We start from the raw sequence: 19,200 nt of genomic DNA on the forward strand, positions 1-19,200 counted from the left end.
CGGCTGAAATTCATACAACACCAAAAGGGGTGTCAGTCCTGTTCCCCATTGCAATTTCAGACATTGGTTGAAATTATTTAACTTAAAAAATGAAAAACTGCTCACGACCCGTTTTCTGAAGTAATGACACCGGACAGTTTTTGTCATAACCTTACCTGTATTTTCATGACAACGAGCCATTTTTAGTGCTTAACTTTAAATGTTTCTGACAACGGTACTGTCTTGGAACTTAACGTGTTCCTGGCCGTGGGAATACCCGATTTCGCGGATTCAATGATACCCTAATATCGAGTATTATACGCGATTTCAAGGATTATACCCGATTTCGAGTATTCTCTCCGACCTGTTGAATAGTGATGCAATTGAATTGCTTATATCATTATGTAAAAGCATATGAAGTTTAACACTAATGTAAGAAAAGTGAGGTCAAGGACAAAGGAAAGACCAAGGTCTAAAAATGTTGATGCAATTAAAAAGCTTTCATCAGTATGTATGCATAATTATGCATGCATAATTATGTTGTTGAAAAAAGAAATGTAATTATGAATGGTTTCTTTAAAACTGACTTAATCACAGTATGATAAAAGTGAGGTCAATGTCAAAGGAAAGGTCAAGGTATAAAAAGTTGATGCAGTTGATAAGCTTGCATCAATATGCATCAGCATATGAAGTTTGACATTAATTTAGGAAAAGTGAAGTCAAGGTCAAAGGAAAAGTCAAGGTGAAATGTTGATACAGTGATGAACAATCTATGTGTAAAGTAGATTATTATGTTCCTCCATTTAGAAAGATATGGACCTGACATGTTTGCACAGACAGACAGACTGACAGACAAGCTGATTCCTATAACACCCCCCCCCACAACTTCATTTGCAGGATGTATAATTATGTACTTAGTTTATTTAATGCCCAGATGCAGAGAGGAAGATTTTCAAAGAATTAATGCAATTTAACGATATAATCAATAGAGCCCCACCCTAACACCAGAACACCTGACCCTGAGGCTATAAAATTCACAATTTTGGTAGAGGCACTCTTGTTCAGCAGAACTATGTACTTAATTAGTTTATCTAATACCTAGGAGCAGAGAAGATTTTCAAAGAAATATATATTTCCACTATATAATCTATATAGCCCCACCCTAGCACTTGAACCCCTGACCCTGGGGCCATGAATTTCACAATTTTGGTAGGGGACTTAATGCTTATTGCATTCATTCCAACAGTTTGACTGCTTGATGTCCACGAGTAAATAAGAAGATTTTTAAAGATTTCATTAATTTTAGTAGTTTTTGCCCCACCCCTCAGGCCCCGGGGGAGGGGGGGGGGGGGTGGGTAGGTCGGGACCATAAAATTCATGATTTTTGTTCCCCTTCACCCACAGATGCTGCATACTGAACTTGGTTGAAATTGGTTCCGTGGTTTCAGATAAGAAGCTGAAAATATTCAAATGTTATCACACGACGACGGACAAAAATGGATAGCAATAGGTCACCTGAGTGACTCAGGTCACCTAAGAAAACGATATCAGAAAAAAGTGTTCCCCCTTCTTGTACAGAAAAATATTCAAGATGTCAGAATGTGGTTATTTGAAGATCTGGGTCATATAATAAGTTCTGTTGAAATTAGGAAGATTCCTATTAGACATTTCCAGAGTTCGAGTGTTAGAGACACACACTAGTCTAAACACAGCACTGGTTCATTGTAGATTTCTAAATGCATGAGAAAGATTTAATCAATAATGAAAACTGTAGTTTTCTTACTAAGCATAATTTTTCCTCATAACCTTACACTTTTTCACCATGTTTGATTTCTCAAGCAGAAGTAGTGACAATCAACTGTAAAACTTTTTACAACATTTATTATTGAAAAAATAAATACAATGTACAATTTAATATTTATCACAATTTATTAAACAGATCAAAATAACATTAGTACAGCTGTACTACTGTACAATATGTTGATAACACAAGGAAACTAAAAGAGGAATATTCTGGTCTGTAACAAAACCCATAAGGCCAGTATATCCACCACAAAATCAAATTGTAAATAGGAATGTACTTCATGTACTTCAAATTAATTCCAACCCTATCCACTAATCACTTGTATTACATGTATATATGAGTCAACACATGTATTGCTCTCTCTGTTTCAGGTAAACTGATACCAAACAAATGATGCATAGCTTAAATCCTAGTTTCCCCCATGTCATGAAGACTGCTGAATACACTACAGCCTGCTCATTCACATTACATTTAGTTCTGTACAGTGTATCTACTAAATATAACACACATTGACAATATTCCTCTGTGTTGAAGGCTGTTGATATCCATCCATTTTATATAGTACACATTCCCAATTGTTTAACTGTTTATTTAAAGGTTGCTAAAGGTTCCCCCGTCCCCATTTTATCACATTAGTTAACGTTAGTTCTACTGTATCTGTGTGACGGCGGTTACAGGACTAGAGCTGTTGATGCACCCCCCCCACCCATTTATCACATTAGTTCTACTGTATCTGTGCTATGGTTACAGGACTGGAGCTGCTGATGTCTAAGAAGAATGGTCCCTCCTGACTGGGTAGGAAAGTACTGGGCATGATGTTATAGATCCCTCCAGAGATTCTGTCTAACTGTAGAACACAGTAACCATTCCTGTCAACAGAAATTGTATAACATTATCATAGATCCCTCCCAAGATTGTATAACATTATCATAGATCCCTCCCGAGATTGTATAACATTATCATAGATCGCTCCCGAGATTGTATAACATTATCATAGATCCCTCCCGAGATTGTATAACATTATCATAGATCCCTTCAGAGATTGTTTAAGGTATGAAGCTAATTTCAACTTATGTCATACGATATAACATAACTTGGGGCAGTGTACGTGCCCCTACACTGCCGGGTAACAAGTTACCAACATATGTATAACATAAGTTGAAATTAGAACTTAACCATTACTTATAATTTAATTTCAGTGTAGACAATGAGACAATTTTTTTCCGGAAAAAAGGCTTCAAATATAGCATAATTTAAAAGTAACGTCAAGCGGAGTAATACGTTTTTGACGTAACTCATTGTGACGTAGGCAAGTTATGTTATCTAAAATATTAAATGTTCCTCTGAAAGATTCAGCCAATGAAATTGTTTGATACAAGTGAAATTAGATTATATAACATTATCATAGATCCCTCCCGAGACTGTATAACATTATCATAGATCCCTCCAGAGATTATGTCTACTGTATGTATACATGACGGATCAATCTCACTACTTCTTGAGTAAGCCAGTGGGCTGTTTCTTGAGAGGTTCATTTTGTCACATTTACTTGAATTATCTTAAGCTTGGCTTGGTCTTGGTGAGTTTACCTGTAATCTCCTGAACTGGTTCTCTTGAATTGGCCTAGTGCCCCGGGAACATTTTCGGACACACATGTCACCTCAAAACCAACACTGTACTGTCTGAAAGTAATCCAATCGTACATTGTCATTGGCAGTTCTACTATAATTTATCTACCTGTTAGAAGAAAGGAATATTTTATGTAAGGAAGTAATACCATGGTATCATTGGGAATTCTAGTCAGCTATATATGAGATCGTACTGACTTATGACTTAGAAGGTCAAAGAAATTATTACCTTCTATATGTCACTCTGATCAATTAGTTTTTTTAGGCTCATACTGTATCTGTTTTAGGCTAAGTTGTTTCCCGGAGTACTGTTTGTCTGATGATCAAGTTATCAATAAGTTATCTTTTAAGTAATCAGTTGTCTGTCAAGTTAACTTGTTATTTTGATTTATTTTAATACTGACTTTGGCCCAAAGCAGTAGATCCAGCAGTATACAGTTATCTGTGTGGTTAGTTATTTTGAGTTTATACTGACTTTGGCCCCAGTAGTTCCAGTAGTATACAGTTATCTGTGTGGTTAACTAGTTATTTTGAGTTATTTATACTGACTTTGGCCCCAGTAGCTCCAGCAGTATACAGTTATCTGTGTGGTTAACTAGTTATTTTGAGTTATCTATTACTGACTTTGGTCCCAGTAGCTCCAGCAGTATATAGTTATCTGTGTAGTTAGTTATTTTGAGTTATCTATTACTGACTTTGGCCCCAGTAGTTCCAGTAGTATACAGTTATCTGTGTAGTTAACTAGTTATTTTGAGTTATCTATACTGACTTTGGCCCCAGTAGTTCCAGTAGTATACAGTTATCTGTATAGTTAACTAGTTATTTTGAGTTATCTATACTGACTTTGGCCCCAGTAGCTCCAGCAGTATACAGTTATCTGTGTAGTTAACTAATTTTTTAGTTATCTATACTGACTTTGGCCCCAGTAGTTCCAGCAGTATACAGTTATCTGTGTGGTTAGTTATTTTGAGTTATCTATTACTGACTTTGGCCCCAGTAGCTCCAGCAGTATACAGTTATCTGTCTGGTTATTGTCCAGTTTGATCTGGTAGATGGGGTTGTTCTGGTGGCTGTCCCGGTAATTACCACAACCTCCCGCGGTCCGGCCCTTCCACTGACCGTTCATCTGACAACAAAATCGAACACAGCTGTAAATTGTCTCTCTATATGAAAGGTTCTTGAAATTGTCTCTTGTGTCAATGTTTAGATTGAATTTGTCTTTCTACATAAAAGTTACTTGAAATTTAATAAATGGAAATTGAAATTTAAGATTGGGCTCAGTTCAAATGTCTTTCAAAATTCTTTTTAATACAAAAACATAAGAATAACACAAAAATTTCAACTTGACTTGCCCTTTAAAGCGTACACTTTTTGTGACTTGCCCTTTATAATGTACCCTTTTTTACTTGCCCCTTTTTTCTTACCCTTTTTTCATACTGTTTCTTGTATGGGTCTACAATCTTGGTCAGACTGAATTCACAGGATGAGAACACCCGTAGCGTGTAGTGTATGGTGTTGTTTTTTTCGTACTGTGAGATGACCAGTGTAAATTGCCTGGTTCCCTTCTCCTCCACCATTTTACACAGATAGTGCGGCGTGTTGATTCGGACGCCGTCTTTATAAGGGGGCGGGCTGTAGGGATAGTACACCTTCTTACCCTCGGACTTGTAAACCAGCAGCGTAATAAACTCCTTATTGTCAGCAAAGTCATCCTACAAAAGACCAGTCACTCACATCACAATCATTTCATTAAAACATATTTTGTGAGAATAAATACTGTAGATTGGCAAATAATCACGGTGGTTTTAATTTCACTATGTTCGCAATTTAACATTCTTCCGTGAAATTAAACCCATTGTGAATGCTATTATAAGTTTTAGAAAATGTTTAAATGCTTATACAACATATAAAATTAATTTCTTGCAGCGTGAAATTAAAACTTTATATTATATTGGTCAAATTTTAACACTGTGAATTATCAATGAGGCTTGAAGTATAACCTACAGGTATAATGTATATTCATGCACATGACTTCTTAAAATTTCTTCCTCAAAGTGTGTTATGAGTGAGGCTTGAAATATAACTACAGAGATACTTTCTACAAAAATTCTTTCTAATATACTTTCAAATTACTAATTTCTAGATGGTATTGTGGATTATCACTGATGCATTTAATCTAACCTTGTCTGTGATATGTCGGGTCAGTAGAATCCAGACAGCTGCCGGCTGACTCACCCGGATTTCTAGACGATATTGTGGATTATCACTGATATTATAAGAGTCCCGCCTGGGTCCCTCTTTAGCTGCCCAAGTACTGAAAATTAGAAAATCACATCATATTCAACATACTGAAACACCAATCCTAAACAGAACTCACATAAAAACCAACTGCATCCAAGTACAAAAATATAGACAACAGTCAAATATATCAATCAGATTCAGATACACGTACTGTTAGATTGGTTAGGAGCATCATGTGATATATTTCATGATACACACTTTGGTCCCCCACCAAAATGATGATTCCACAGTACATGTAGTATTAGATGGGTCAAGACCATAATGTGATATATTTCATGATACACAGGGAAGAGATTGCTGATATTGCATATTGCTAACAATTCATTCAGCACTTGCATGGTAACTCTCTCTTGCAAATACTTTTTTTTGTCCCATTAAATCTAACATATGTGTTAGGCATACAGTGGGAGTATAAGAAATCCACCTAAATTTCTACCCGCGATTCAACAGAAAAAGAGATTACGTGGAATTTTGACCCCATGGAAAAAAGTATGTCTACAGTATCTGCGACCAAATTTTTGTCTCACTAAATATTTAACCTATAGGGCACAATCTCATTAAAATTAGATTTAAGATCTGCTTGCAAATTCACTAAACTAACATCTAACAACATCCCATTGAGGGTCAAGTCAAAGGTCAGATTCTATCAACTAATCAAATCGTAGCTTGCAAAATCATTGCACATTGAAGTGAATAAGTCTAGAGTTCTTCCAAATTTGACCTCTGACATGACCCTCTAAGAAATGTTTTTAGATGTCAGTGTAGCGAGTATGCGAGTGAATCTAACATCTTATTTTAATTAGATTGATAGGACATTGCCTCAAACTTACCTGTGAGTGCATGTTGTATATTTAAATAACTCTGGATTCCAGTTTATGTAAATGACATCAAAAAATCTGCATAGGGATTCATAGTCAATCCAAAACACTCCTGTAATTAACAATAAAACAAAATCATAACAGATTATAGCTGCTAAACTTTGATATCTTGAACATTGTTATTTCAAATATCATAGATATGTCAAAGTGAGTTTGAATGACCAGGTATTTTATTTATTTTAACTTCAATATCTGGAATCCTTAGATATCTTGATCAAAAGGATTGGTAGCCAGAAAAACAGAAAACTATAGAAAATATATCTTCATACCATTGTAAGACCGAGTTAAAACCAACAATTATCAAACATATTCATCTGCATGTATAGTGCATGAGCACCAATATACCTTGAAATCTTATGGAGTCCAATAAAGAAATCAAAATTTTTGATTGACAGAAATAAATTTGACAGACAGACAGACAACTTAAGCAGAGTCCCCCTACCATTGTCATATTGCTGAGCACTTTTAGGATCGTAATTTAACAGTTTCTGTAACTCTGGAGTCCAGTTCACCGAATCGTTCTCAGAGAAATGTCCTTTCCACCTTAAGTGGCTCCAGGGTTTTTTTAACATAAAGAGTTTTCTCCCTTTCACTTCCCGAATGTCCAGCATGGCGTAGGCCTGTGTCGGTACGAGTCCAGCACGATCCGCCTCAGCCTCGTGTAGCTCACCAGTCGCTATGGTGATTAAACAGTGTCCTTTGTGAAATCTGTCGTGGATTCGTTTGAATTCTTTCTCTTTATCAAAATCTTCAGAATTGCGTTTTATGGCCACTCTCTCTGGAATCCACCCGGTCAGTGCATGGAGGTCAATATTCTGTAATGTAAATGCAAAAAGGTAATTTATCAGTTCATTCCAATGTGTTTTCAATGCAAAGACTATAAAATAAATGTATCCACTTTAGCACTTAAATATTTTATAATTAATTTGTTACCTATCAACAACATGTATCTGATTGTATCAGGTATGAATTTAAATTGTCAGGTTTCATAATAAAAAATTTTATTTTAAAAGAGAGCTTTTTATTTTAAAATATACACAGTACTGTATTGAAATATCAGTCATAAATAAAAAAGTTTAAATCATCAGGAAGGTTTGCCAATGTCAAATTCTACTGAATCAGATAATTATACACAGATACTGATCAAATCAGATAGTTATACACACGGAGTTGGATCCTGGGAAGTCGTAGCCCCCCATCACTTTCATGTAGGCTTTCTCCAGGAGAGAGATCCACAACTCGTTCTTGTTGTTAGAGAATGAACAGAGAAGTTCTCCATCTCGACCCATCGGGAAAAAGTCATCAATGATCACCTGAAAAAGACAGCATTACAAAATTTAAGTACTGAACAAAGACAGCATTCCAAACATAAGTACTGAACCAAGCTCATTTCAGTGGCTGATCAAAGTTTTACATAGGATTAAATAGTGAAATCTTTTAAAATCGTCTTCTAAAGTACTTCAAATTTATTATATATTATTCAAAGCCATTATATATTTTTAGTGATATTTATATTGAATCATCATCAGGTAGTGTAGATTCTAGTTTGTTCAAATCATATATGTAACCCCCCATGGATAGGGTGGAACTACAAAGGGGGATTCAAGTTTAACATAAAAATATATTTTAAACTTCTTCTTCTCAAGATTAGCAAAACCATGATTGAGTGATACTGGTATTCATATGGAAGCATTTTCGGGTAGTGTAGAATTAAGTTTGTTCAAACCATAACCCCCAAGGGTAGGGCGGGGCCTCAATGCTGGATAAAAGTTTTACATAGAAAAATAAAGGGAAAAATCCCAACAACAAAAAAGCTATGTTTAGTCACATTGACATATAAGCACCCTCATATATTGATTGATTGATTGATTGATTGATTGATTGTATGCTGTTTACCGTCCCTTTCGAGAATTTTTCACTCATATGGAGAGGCAACTACTTGCCGGTGGAGGGCTTCAAATTTTGTCCTATGCTCGGCACTCATGGCCTTTGAGCAGTGAGGGATCTTTTTCGTTCCAGCACCTACTGCGACACGGGGCCTCGGTTTATACGGTCTCATCCTCATATACTGAAGATTAAAATTTATTCAAATCATGGCCATGGCCCTTTGGGGTATGGAAGGGAAACAATGGGGAATCAAATTCAAATCATTATGAAGTTATATATAGGAAGAAAATGCTTTTAAAAAATCTTTTTATCAAGAACAGCAAAGTCATATGCTGTATTAATATGAAGACATTCTCAAGTAGTATTAAATTGAACCCCACCCCCCACCCCCACCCCAGACTTAAGTAAACTTTTCAGTTCTGATCTGATTTGTGCTTTTTCCTAGTCGGTTTGCTCAGGTGAGCGATGTGGCCCCTGGGCCTCTTCAAATTTATTTCTATGTAAAACTTGGATTCCTTATGGTGGCTCAGCCCTAACGTCAGGGGTCATGATTTTGACAATTTAAAATCTACACTACCAAGGACGCTTCCATATAAGTTTCAGCTTTCCTAGCCCAGTTGTTCATGAAAAAACCCCAAGGGTGCTTTGTACCAGGTTTGGTTAAAATTGGCCCAGTGGTTCTTGAGAAGAAATCGAAAATGTAAAAAGTTTACAGACGGACGGACGGACGAAATGTGATCAGAAAAGCTCACTTGAGCTTTCGGCTCTGGTTTGAACTTAGAAAGTGGATTTTTTGTGCGAAAAAGAAAGAGAAAGTGTGAAAAAAGAAAGTGTTTCTCATACTGCATAGTGATCAACATAATATTTTCCTTTTTTTAGTTGAATACTTTTTTTAACGTCTGGCATTTTTAAATATCAAAATTGATGTTAATATTACAACAACTAGAGGTACTGTGAGCGATGAGCTCACTAAATGATACCCCCCGCCTCCATATAGTTATAATTGCAACTTCCATGTTTTGCAGTGGCCAGGAAACCCAAAATATGTGTCGGATCAAAAAGTAAAATAGGAGGTACTCAATGGCAATAGGAAATAAAGATTCTGTGAAAGTTTCATCAAATTTCATTCATTGGTTTGAGAGGAGTTGCGGATAAGAGATGGGTACCCCCAAAGCGTAACAGACGGATTGAAGGACAGACGGACGGAATTAACGATTACTATATACCCTCCCGCTTTTCAAGCGGAGGGTATAAATATGAAGTGTAATATTTCTTATAGGATATATCATTTCATGGAATTCTTATCCAGATCCAGGTATTGTACTTTGTAAGATTAAGACTCATATACGTATGTACATTTTGTTTTATAAGCTGTCTGCTGTGGCTCCTACTGTTGCCCAGAAGGCTTTGTCTGTGGTACATCAGCAGAAATCTGTAGAATACCGGAGGGCAAACAAATCTGGAAAAATTCTGCCAAAATCTTTGTACAGATTATATTGAAGAAAAAGGTCCATGACCTAACATGAAATTGTGCAGCAATAAGCGAAAAGCAATATGAGCTGCATTTTTTAGAATTCTATTTTGCTGCTAAAATGTGTAATATATGACACATCTGTATGTAATATAATCTTTTATGAGCAATTAGACTAAACTGAAGCATTGGATTTTTTAGAAGAAAGATTTTTGTACAATGGAATGTATAGTGTTATGAAAGAAATCAGTATTGTACGGGAGACGATAATGTAATTTTGCTTCAATCAAAGCTTTAACGTAGCTCTTCCATCGCAAACATGAACACAGACGTTTAACGACGATAGCTTAAATTGATCTTTACGTTTGTAACTGACTTTGGGTGCAATGTTTAGAATAATTTTGATCGAAAGCTACAAAAGTGTACGCTAAATATTGAGTTAGTGTATAAAATGAATTCTTGCCAATTAAAGGATATATGTTTTACTTAAATGTTATTACCTTTGAGAAATTATTAATGTATATATATGGCAAAATATAAAAAATACATATGTTTTTTGATTAACCTTACAAAAACGGAATGATATATTAACAGAATTTCTTTTGAAAAATATTGATATAATACATGTATCTATAAAGAAGATAAAAATGATAATATTCTGATTCGAAATATATACCATTTATGATTTATTCACCCATCTCATGATTTCCGTATAACAATTACCTATTTACATGTGTGTATATCAATAGCACCGTACTATGTAACAATAATTTCACCCATCTCATGATTTCCGTATAACAATTACCTTTTTTCATGTGTGTATACCAATAGCACCGTACTATGAGGTAGATTAAACCAGTGGAATAATCATTTAACACAACAAAATTATCAAGAGTTGGTAAAGACGGAACCTTCAGCATTTTCCCGTTCTTACTCACAACACTGACGGACCTTTTTGGCAAAGAAAACTTAAGGTGATCTCCCCGAGAGTTCAGTGAATGTTTCCACACAACCCTGTCCATTGAACCCTGTGATCTCCCAGAGGGTTCAGTCACTTTCAGCTACCAGAAAATCCATTATTTTTTCTTTCCAAAGACTGCTTCTTTTTTCACCCTCTTTAGATCTTCCTTTGAATGAGCTAACTGTTCTTTAAGATGTTCTATCTCCCTTTCTTTCTCCTGAAGAATATGATCTTTGGACATGTTTTCTCTTTTGAACTTTTCGAATTCTGACTCGACATTTTTCTTCTCACATGTACATGACAATGCATATTTATACCCCCCGCTTGAAAAGCGAGAGGGTATATAGTAATCGTTAATTCCGTCCGTCTGTACGTCTGTCCGTCCTTCCGTCTGTCTGTCCGTCCGTCCGTCTGTTACGCTTTGGGGTACCCATCTCTTATCCGCAACTCCTCTCATACCACTGAATGAAACATGATGAAACTTTCACAGAATCTTTATTACATATTGCCATTGTGCACCTCCTATTTTGCTTTTTGATCCGACACATATTTTGGGTTTCCCGGGCACAGCAAAACATGGACTTTGTCATCAGTTATAACCATATTGGAGGCGGGGGTATCATTTAGTGAGCTCATTGCTCACAGTACCTCTAGGTTTGAAATATTTTAATACGGTGACTTTCGTTTCACAAAAGCTGCTTATAAAATTCAAGAAGTTGTTGGTTTTATAATGCATTTTCACCCATATCATGTATAACCTGAACACCCCCACCCTCGATTATAATGTACAATTAATATTGCGAATAAAATTACTTAATATAGACAAGCAGAGAGAGAAAGAGAGGGTGTGTGAGGGGAGAGAGAGAAAAAAGAAAGTGTGAGCTTGGTGTAATTTGGTATGATCAAAAGGATCGCCACGTATCATCGTTTTTGAAAGGGAGGGGCAGCCAAAGAAAAAATATTGTGATTTACCTGAAAACTTGACAAGCAAAACAAACTAAAAAAAATTGCACAAACTCGAAAATCCTATTTTGTGGGGGTTAGGGGTGGGATGGGGTTTGTAGAGGCCAACTTTTTTCAATGCCAGCGTCTTTCAGTAACAATTCTTTTCTGCATTCAAAACTACATATCACTGATATCAACTACCTGTAGTATATAGTGGGGGGGGGGGCAGCCTTTCAATGAACATTACCAATAGTAAAAGTAATGTTGGGAAACAAAGTGGGGGGTTGGGCAGTCCCCCTCCCCCCCCCTTGCCCACCTTATTGCTACGTGACTGAGAATTACGGGATATCAGCAGTAATCTCCTTTGGAATTTTCAACATCTTGTGACTTCAAGGGAAAAACAGGTACATATGTACATTTGTTATACCTTTAGAAATTTGATCCTATACAATTCTATACAAAAAAGTCTAACATTTTTAATGTTTTGCTGAGCGGGCATAAACAAAATCGATGTTGGACCGCTGAGTGAGATGTTGGACCGCTCGGAGAGATGTTGGACCGCTTACGTCACAGAGTGGGCGGATCTTAATCTCATTTTCATTCGCTGGTGTTAAACAGTGATAGATCTGATGTTACATCACGGAATTAAGTACAAAATACATGTAAATATATAAAATAAAATAAAATAAAATGAAAGGTATAACAAAACATTTATTGACAGAGTTCTCGGGCAAAATGCGTTTTGTCGAACTGTGTAACTGATGACAAAGTCCATGTTTTACTGTGGTTGGGAAACCCAAAATATGTGTCGTATCAAATAGTAAAATAGGAGGTGCACAATGGCAATATGTAATAAAGATTCTGTGAAAGTTTCATTAAATTTCACTCAATGTTTAAGAGGAGTTGCGGATAAGGGATGGGTACCCTAAAGCGTAACAGACGGGCGGACGGACATACAGACGGACGGACGGAATTAACGATTACTATATACCCTCCAGCTTTTCAAGCGGGGGGTATAAAGAGAGCTAGATGGGACCAGGTCCCAGATGGAATAAGTAATCATTCATTCAAAGATAATAAATTAAAGCAGCCGGATCCTTGTTGTCATGAAGGAGTAAAGGGAAATAACTGAAGTCAATTTAGTACGTGTGAAAAATAATGCTCTAACAGTCTGAATTTAAAAAAAAATAATCTGCATTAGACTTAATGATGGATCTTATTTGCTGATAATTATTAAGGTCATTATATCGACTATAGAAATGACAAAGTTGATGATATCCCGGCATCGGCAACTTATTTGCCTGTCTCTCATTTTAGAAATTGTTTGCATGTAAAACACGCTTTTACGGATCCCATCAACCGGCATACATAAATTCAATATGCAGGTGACAATTTTATTTACTTGTCAGTGGTCATTTGCTTTATTTTGTCAAAAAATATTCTGATTATATACACAAGTATTCGGAGTTGATATCAAAAGGATGGTTGAGTTTCTAATTGACAATATGTATATGTGGCTTTTGAAGACCGGGTCTTCCAACAATTTACTGGTGTCCCATGGGTACCGATTTTGCCCCGTTCTTAGCAGACCTATTTTTGTATTCATGTGAAGCATATTTTTTCAGCTGCAATCTGTAGCGTTATGGTTTTTATATATTTGTCTTTGACCATAACGCTACAGATCCCGTAATGCAAAAAAGGTGCAATCTACGGCGCCATATTTTTTGCGCACTTTTGGGGAGAATTTCTCCACCTTCCAGCAACGGTCAATTAACTTCCTTTCACTCCCTATTTCTAGGCACATTATTTAACTAATCTGTATATTTTATCCATCTCCCAACCCTTTATAGTCGTCTCTACAAGTGATAAACTCGCTTGATTAAAATTATTTGTTAGATTGCTGAAAATTCACTTCAAGCGAGTTTATTACTTCAATCTTCGTGATATTTTTTTTTTGAAGTTGGTAAAGTTTAATTGAGATTTTTTTATTCATCTTCATGTTTGTCATGCTATAGGCTTTTCGTTCGTCATGTTCACCAATCACCTGCAGTAATCCTGTAAAGATATGACAAACCAGACAATATGTATTGACAGGAATCCTTGAACCTTTTATGAAACAGGACCAAAGCTTAGTATGGCGTTATTATTACCCTAAATTTTATACTTCGAGTACAATCACTGAAAGGTCAAGGTTACAGAGGTCAACCAACAAAAATTCCAATAAGAAACCCAAAGATCTGTGGGCGGAAGCACACAGTGATTACTTTTATAAGGTACATTTATACGCATATCTTTGTGGGGCCCAGCAACACATTTTATAAAGATGTGACGTTATGCTACAGCAAATTTTAAAGTCTTGATATCTATTTATTCAACATGACTATGTTGTTCCTTAATGTTCTTAATTTAATCAAACTAAGTGAAAAGCTGTCATTAACTTCATTAAAAGTTCAATTAATATTTAAAAATCTAGAACATATTGCTCAGCTTATGTTGTGATGTTTTAGGAATGGCACAAGAAAAGACATTGCAGCATAATTAATTAATTATAATTCATAACTTGTTTGTTAATTAATTTAGGAGAATACAACATGTATGTACAACTAGAACTGTCCAAACGGGACAAAATACCCCCCGCAGGGTTTTTCAGAGGTTCCAAATCATAAATATTCTATGGATATAAGAGAAGAGAGAAATTCTTAAACCTTTTTAGTGCAATGTAAATGCTCATATTCTTTATGAATGAAACGACGGTGCAGCCTAATAAAAAAAATGAAGACTAAAGATACAGACTTACACGAATTACGAAGTTTTATGAACTCAAAGTCATGAAACAACCTCCGGTCATAAGCAATCTTTGTGTAAAATGGGAACTCACTTACGTTTATCCATAAGGCAGATATGGACCGAACATGAATTATGAATTTTTTTCCTGTCAGTGTCCTTGAACTTGCACAAATGACCTTGGGTCAAAGTCACGACACAACCTCAGGTCATAAGGAATATTTGTATAAAATGGGAACTCACCACGTTTATCCATAAGACAGATATGGACCGGACATGAATTATGAATTTTTTTCCTGTCAGTGTCCTTGAACTTGCACAAATGACCTTGGGTCAAAGTCATGACACACCCTCAGGTCATAAGCAATCTTTGTGTAAATGAGGAAGACAAAAACAATCTTTGTTTTTCCATAAGAAAGATATGTGCCAAACATGAATTATGAACTTGTACGTACCATACATGTATTATTAAATTTTCTTTCAGTGACTTTGAACTTACAGAGATGACCTTGGGTCAAGGTCATGACACACCCTTAGGTCATGAGCAGTCTTTGTGTGCAATAGGAACTTAAAATTTTCACTGTATTATCAATAGAGTCCCACACTATATAATCTATGTAGCCCCATCCTAGCATTAAAACCCCTGACCCCAGGGCCATGAATTTTTTTTCCAGAGAAATCAATGCTCATTACAATCATACCAACAGTTTGACTGCTTGATGTCCAGGAGTAAAGGAGAAGATTTTTAAAGATTTCATTAATTTTAGTGGTTTTTGCCCCACCTCTCAGGCCCCAGGCGGGACCATAAATTTCACAATTTTTGTTCCCATTCACCCATAGATGCTACATGATACAAACGTGGTTGAAATTGGTTCCATTTTTTCAGAGAAGAAGCTGAAAATGTTCAATGTTTAAAACACACGACGAACGATGGACGACGAAAACAATAGGTCACCTGAGTGAATCAGGTGACCTAAAAAACGATACTCAGAAAAAAGTACCCCTTTCTTGCATAGAAAAATATTTAAGATGTCAGAATGTGGTTATTTAAAGATCTGTGTCATACAATAAGTTCTTCTAGAATTAAGATTACTATTCGTTAACTGCATGTGCTAGAGACACACACTAGTCTAAAGATAGCACTGATTAACTTGGTTTCTCCTAAATGCACAAGAAATTAAGATTTAATCAATAATGTAAACTGTAGCTTTCTTATGAAGCGTAATTTTTCCTCATAACCTTACACTATTTCACCATGTTTGATTTCTCAAGCAGAAGGAGTGACAATCAACTGTAAGACTTCTTACAACATTTATTATTGAAAAAATTAAATAAATACGATGTACAATTTAATATGGATCACAATTTATTAAACAGATCAAAATAAGATAAGTACAGCTGTACTATTGTACAATATGTTGATGATACAAGGAAACTGTAAAGAGGAATATTTAGGTCTGTAACAATACCCATTAAAAAAAATAACAAAGTCAGTACACTGTATCCACCCTATCAAATGGATCCACATGTACTTCAAATTATTCAAAACGATTAACAATGGGAAAAGTATCGCTACTCAGATTCGTTGTTCCATTATACCACTGGTAACTGGTTTTATGTCAAAATCTAAACAAAATAAAAAAAGCAGTGGAGCTATTGGGAATGGAAAGACAAGATTACATTGGCACAGTAAAAGACGCTTTTAGCAAAACACACTGATAATTAATTCATGTCAGTTGACACTTACAGAGAAGTGACTTTAAAATATAATGAATAAGGAAGCAATTTGTTATAGGAGCTAGTGTTTTACTGTTTGGATTACTAAGTCAATTTTGAAAGGCTAAACTATATCTTATCATAAATAATTACATCATTAAGTAATTCCTCCATGCGTATGGATGGAATTATACACAAATATAACGTATGCAGTATTAACGAAGTTATGAATGTTTTTTTTTTACATTATACTTGTTTTTCAAGTCATGCGTAAAAATGCGTATATGCCATGTAAGGGTTACTATGAAGAGACTGTAAAATACCCCATGGCTATCCTTCAATTCCATATATAAATCATTTTGGCAATTAAAACAACTCACAATATATCCAAACCATAGGTTTCCCTATATTTTTTAAAAATTTGGCCAGTACTTGACCTGAAATTATCCTCTGCCATTTGTTTATTAGTTGACATATCTCGTACACTAAAGTTGGTTTGCTGTCATTATAATATCCTGTATTCTCTTCAATGTCACAGTTTGTATTCCACAGCGTGGTGTTTGTCTGAGAGATTGTTGGTATGAGAATAGAGCAGCCTGGAGGTTTCCTGTGATCTGTTGACAAATCCCTAAGATCTGCCATGATATGTCTTTGTATTCTTCAAGGTCAAAGTGGACAACGTCATGTAGATCATTCAGAGCCCTTTGTGCTCTTATTGAATCAGTATGAATGGCGCACAAGAACTCTAGCATGTATAACAACACCAATGGGGGAATGCACAGATTATCACTTCGCTTTAATACGGACTGTTCTGGTATTAATTCGTTCATGTAATAGTAGCAAGAGTGAAGGTTGATGTTAACTGGTGTAATATGCATTAGCACAGAGGAAAACTTTCCTCTTGCAAGCTGACAAAATCTCTCTAGCCATACCAGTATATTGTTAAACATCGCATATGACTGAGCAAACTTGGTTTTTGTCAGCTCTATAATAGATAGTGCTTTCATGTATCTGGATGTATGAAAAAAACGCATAGCTAAGTACAACGTGTCAGAAAAACACCCAAACTTGGCTGCTAGGCTCAGCATGTGACAGGACATTTTGTCGACTCTATACATCAGTTTGTTGGCACCTGTGTCAGTCAACCTGTAGAATATTAGAAATGGAATTCTATGGAAACAGAGAGCTGCTACTCTCTGTAACCAAACAGCTTGATACTGTGTCAGTGGAAAACCTATTAAATGTTCTACTGTTTCTAGACTCACAATACCTCCAGATTGGATAGGAAGGCTTACAAATTGACTGTTATATATCTCCTTCATAAAATCCAAATGAAGAAACATCGCTGTCTCTAAATTTTCAAAGGTAGACTGTCTAGGATTGAATTCATCAGTACAGATATACTGCCTAGGATTATAGAAGACCTTTATAACATAGGGTCTGATGGTGGGACTGGAAAGCAGGCAAGCTAATCCTTTCTCATATAATTCATAAAGTCTACTGAATGGAAGCCGCTGTGCTACACCGTGTATGTTACTAAGAAACATATTGTTTTCTGGAATGAAAAAATTAGGACAAACTCCCTCGTACACCCATCGAAGGAGAAGTTTAAAGCAGACCCAGAAACCCTCGAGAAGAGTTTGTGGATACCAGTGAGGTATTGCTTTTTGTTGAATCACCCAGAAAACTGCCGTCTTCATGTGATATGAACATAATAATTTATCATGTGTAGCAATTCCACTGTTGATTATTTCTTTTAGGAAAATTTTGAGCAAACCATAAGTTAGAAATTGACTGTGGTTCATTGAATATACTAGTTTTTGTTCTGCTTGAGAAAAAGAAATTCTCCATTCGTGGTCTTTAAGACGTCCTAATTTGTGTCCTATAGCTACAAAGTGACATCCATTTTTTACTATATCTTCAACAACATGAGGTTGGGGCCATGAATGACATCTGTCTATCCAAGAGGAGGCAGATGGAGGCCAAAAACTGCATTGAACACACAGGGCCATATCAAATTCTGCGCCTCCAACGTAGGTATTGATACAGGGACCATGTTCTGTGCCCCTTTGTAAAAATGCCCCAAAAAATTGCTTGTATTTAGAACTGGATATATAGATATTGTTATTTATTTTGAACCCAGCAAACAAGTATTTTTTATATAAGTTAGTGAGTCCACCTGTCATATTTCTTATTAAATTAATCCTCAGTAAAGTGTATCCAGGAGGACTTTCAGAACTGTCACAGAGAAGGAGAAAGATTTCGCCTAACTCATAATTCTGAGCTTGATCTATGTCCCAGACAACATAAGCATTGTTGGGAAATGGCATGATGTCTACATCCGATCCCTCCAGTCTGAATCCTTCGCGATGACTTCCACTCACTATCATACTGCAAGCAGATTTAGCTAATATTTCATTCGTAAAAGTTTCTGTGATGTCCACTACGTCTCTTCTGATGATGACATGTGAAGGAGTCCCCACTTTATGACACAGTCCAGTAAACACCGACTCTGACAAACGCTGCATTCCGGACTCGCTGGAGGAAATAAAAATAAATCTAAACGTAGCATTAATTTACCCTCCATCCACTGCACACAAGAGTTATTAATCCATGGTATTTTATGCATTTAGTGTAATTTGCCCTTCAATGGTCTAATAATTGACATAGACATCTTCAGAGAAATATATCTTAGTTTGTAGTCAATTTATAAGTCAATTTATAAACATCCTTAACAATTTAATATTTCCATTTCTATTTTTTTTTCTGTGATAACTTTTTGAAAAATCTTCTTCTCGATAAATGTTTGTTTCTTTTTTCGAATGAGGAGTCACATTTTTCTTTCT

General features: G+C 35.8%; 2 protein-coding genes across 2 annotated transcripts; both read right to left on the reverse strand.

Moving 5' to 3' along the window:
* Positions 1-1,840: 1,840 nt before the first annotated feature.
* LOC134248962 (calpain-7-like) lies at positions 1,841-11,150 on the reverse strand. The gene is made up of 9 exons (XM_062731342.1): positions 11,061-11,150; positions 7,757-7,903; positions 7,033-7,405; positions 6,543-6,642; positions 5,593-5,725; positions 4,836-5,123; positions 4,398-4,537; positions 3,373-3,465; positions 1,841-2,652 (listed from the first exon to the last, which is right to left on the reverse strand). Exons 1-9 carry the CDS (start codon positions 11,148-11,150, stop codon positions 2,508-2,510), a joined length of 1,509 nt encoding a protein of 502 aa, XP_062587326.1. The 3' UTR covers positions 1,841-2,507.
* Positions 11,151-16,839: 5,689 nt separating this feature from the next.
* LOC134248963 (uncharacterized) lies at positions 16,840-18,882 on the reverse strand. The gene has a single exon (XM_062731343.1). The coding sequence runs from the start codon at positions 18,880-18,882 to the stop codon at positions 16,840-16,842; it is 2,043 nt and encodes a 680-aa protein (XP_062587327.1).
* Positions 18,883-19,200: the final 318 nt, after the last annotated feature.

The sequence above is a fragment of the Saccostrea cucullata genome, unplaced genomic scaffold, assembly GCF_032062105.1.
Source record: "Saccostrea cucullata isolate Sc308-1 unplaced genomic scaffold, CSIRO_AGI_Scuc_v1 ctg2120, whole genome shotgun sequence".
Taxonomy (NCBI): Eukaryota; Metazoa; Mollusca; class Bivalvia; order Ostreida; family Ostreidae; genus Saccostrea; species Saccostrea cuccullata.

Bases quoted from the DNA above. Each gene is read 5' to 3' on its own strand.
- LOC134248962 (XM_062731342.1), bottom strand. From the start codon at position 11,150: ATGTCCAAAGATCATATTCTTCAGGAGAAAGAAAGGGAGATAGAACAT. The intron at 5,124-5,592 runs GTTAGATTAAAT...GGTCTTTTGTAG, and splicing joins CCCGACATATCACAGACAAG to GATGACTTTGCTGACAATAA. The intron at 4,538-4,835 runs GTAAGAAAAAAG...TTTTGTTGTCAG, and splicing joins AGAAACAGTATGAAAAAAGG to ATGAACGGTCAGTGGAAGGG.
- LOC134248963 (XM_062731343.1), bottom strand. From the start codon at position 18,882: ATGCAGCGTTTGTCAGAGTCGGTGTTTACTGGACTGTGTCATAAAGTG.